Genomic DNA, 2,467 nt, shown 5'->3' on the forward strand with positions numbered 1-2,467 from the left:
TAATTGTGCTTCGTTCGGTTACGTATTGCTCACAACCACTACCTTATATTACTACCCCTCAACCACTACCTTACAACCACTACCCCTCATACTACCCCGACCACTACCCCTCAGCCACTACCCCACAACCACTGCCTTCAACCACTACCCCTCAGCCACTACCCCACAGCCACTACCCCACAACCCACTACCCCAGACACTACCCCCTCAACCACTGCCCTTCAACCACTGCCCCTCAGCCACTGCCCCAGAACCACTCCCCTCCAGCCACTGCCCCACAACCACTACCCCTCAACCACTGCCTTACAACCACCCCTCAGCCACTGCCCCACAGCCACTGCCCAGCCCACTGCACCCAGAACCACTGCCCCAGAAACCTGCCCCCAGGAACCACTGCCCTCAGCCACTGCCCCCACACCACTGCCCCCAGCCACTACCCTCCCAGCCACTGCCCCTCAGCCACTGCCCCTTACAGCCACTGCCCACAGCCACTGCCCCTCAGCCACTGCCTCAGCCACCTGCCCCTCAAGCCACTGCCCACAACCACTGCCCTCAGCCACCACCCCTCAACCACTACCCCTCAACCACTGCCCCTCAGCACTACCCCCTCACCCCACTACCCCTCAGCCACTGCCCCTCCAACCACTGCCCTCAGCCACTACCACCACCCCTCAGCCACTACCCCAAACCACTGCCCCTCAACCCCTCAGCCACTACCCCTCAACCACTACCCCTCAACCACTACCCCAAGCCACTACCCCTCCTCCACTGCACCCCTCCAGCCACTACCCCAACACTTCCCTCAGCCCTGCTCCTCAGCCACTGCCCCTCAACCCTGCCCCTCAGCCACTACCCCCAGACCTGCCCCACTGCCCTCAGCCCTGCCCCAACCCCTACCCCTCAACCACTGCCCTCAGCCACTGCCCCACAGGCAACCTGCCCCTCAGCCACTGCCCCAAACCACTACCCCTCAGCCACTGCCCACAACCACTACCCCTCCAGCCACTACCCCTCAGCCACTACCCCTATAGCCACTGCCCCTCAGCCACTGCCTTATAACCACTGCCCTCAACCGCCACCCCAGGACCACACCCCCTCAGCCACTGCACCTCAGCCACTGCCCTCAGCCATGCCCCTCAGCCACTGCCCCACAGCCACCTGCCCCACAGCCACTGCCCGTCAGCCACTGCCCGTCAGCCACTGCCTTACAACCCACTTCCCCCAACCACTGCACCTTACAACCACTACCCCTCAGCCACTACCCCAGAACCACTACCCCTCAACCACTGCCCCACAACCACTGCCTCATAACCACTGCCTCAGCCACTACCCTCAGCCACTGCCCCACAACCACTGCCCCTCAACCACTGCCCCCAACCACTACCCCTCAGCCACTGCCTTACAGCCACTACCTTACAACCACTCCCCCTGGCCACTGCCCTCAACCACTGCCTCAACCACTCCCCCAGAACCACTGCCCCCCAGAACCACTACCCCTCAGCCACTGCCCACAGCCACTGCCCCTCAACCACTGCCCCCAGCCACTGCCCCTCAGCCACTGCCCCCTGCACTACCCCTCAGCCACTGCCTTGACCACTGCCTCAGCCACTGCCCTCAGCCACTGCCCCTCAGCCACTCCCACAGCCACTGCCCTCAGCCTGCCCCTAGCCACTGCCTTACAACCACTGCCCTCAACCACCTGCCCCAAACCTGCCCCAGAGCCACTGCCCTCAGCCACTGCCTTTAACCACTGCCTTACAGCCACTGCCCCTCAGCCACTGCCCCAGAACCACTACCCCCAGAACCACTACCCCCAGAACCACACCCCACAACCACTACCCCACAACCACTACCCCTCAGCCACTGCCCCTCAGCCACTACCCCTCCTTCCACTACCCCAAACCACTGCCTCCTGACCACTGCCCCTCAACCTGCCCCTCAGCCACTGCCCCAGCCACTGCCCCCAGCCACTGCCCCAACCACTGCCCCCCAACTCGTAACACCGTAAACACCCACTCTCTGGACACCCCACTCTCTGAGCACACACTCTCCCCAAACATCACACACCTGCAACATCCCTCACTCCCCAAACCTCCTGCTAAACATTGCACTCTCCCCAGAGCACCCCACCTACATATCTGAGCGCTGATGTCTCGAGCTATCACATCTTTGGACGCATATCTGGGCCTTGCATCTTTGGAGCGCACATGTCTGGGCATCACATCTGGCACTTGCCACTCAGAGCGCACACTCTTTAGACGCCCCACCTGTCTTGAGCACCCCGCATATCTCAGGCCACTTCTGATCACTTTTCTGGACCCCATGTCTGACACCCCGCAGTCTGGAGCACACACTCTGGGCACACCATGTCCCAGACACTTGCCTGAATACCATATCTGAATACCACGCTCTGGGCTCCCCACACTCATCGCCCTTACACTCTCTGGGCACCCACACTCTCTGAGCC

At 62.2% G+C, this 2,467-nt stretch overlaps 1 protein-coding gene across 1 annotated transcript; it reads left to right on the forward strand.

Annotated features, from left to right (window-relative positions):
- Positions 1-239: 239 nt before the first annotated feature.
- LOC121861284 (vegetative cell wall protein gp1-like) lies at positions 240-1,747 on the forward strand (the record flags this gene model as incomplete). The annotated part of the gene is made up of 1 exon (XM_042358930.1): positions 240-1,747. A coding segment is annotated over one exon (1,508 nt), but the record flags the coding sequence as incomplete, so codon positions are not given.
- Positions 1,748-2,467: the final 720 nt, after the last annotated feature.

The sequence above is a fragment of the Homarus americanus genome, unplaced genomic scaffold (genome assembly GCF_018991925.1).
Source record: "Homarus americanus isolate GMGI-L3 unplaced genomic scaffold, GMGI_Hamer_2.0 scaffold48278, whole genome shotgun sequence".
Taxonomy (NCBI): domain Eukaryota; kingdom Metazoa; phylum Arthropoda; class Malacostraca; order Decapoda; family Nephropidae; genus Homarus; species Homarus americanus.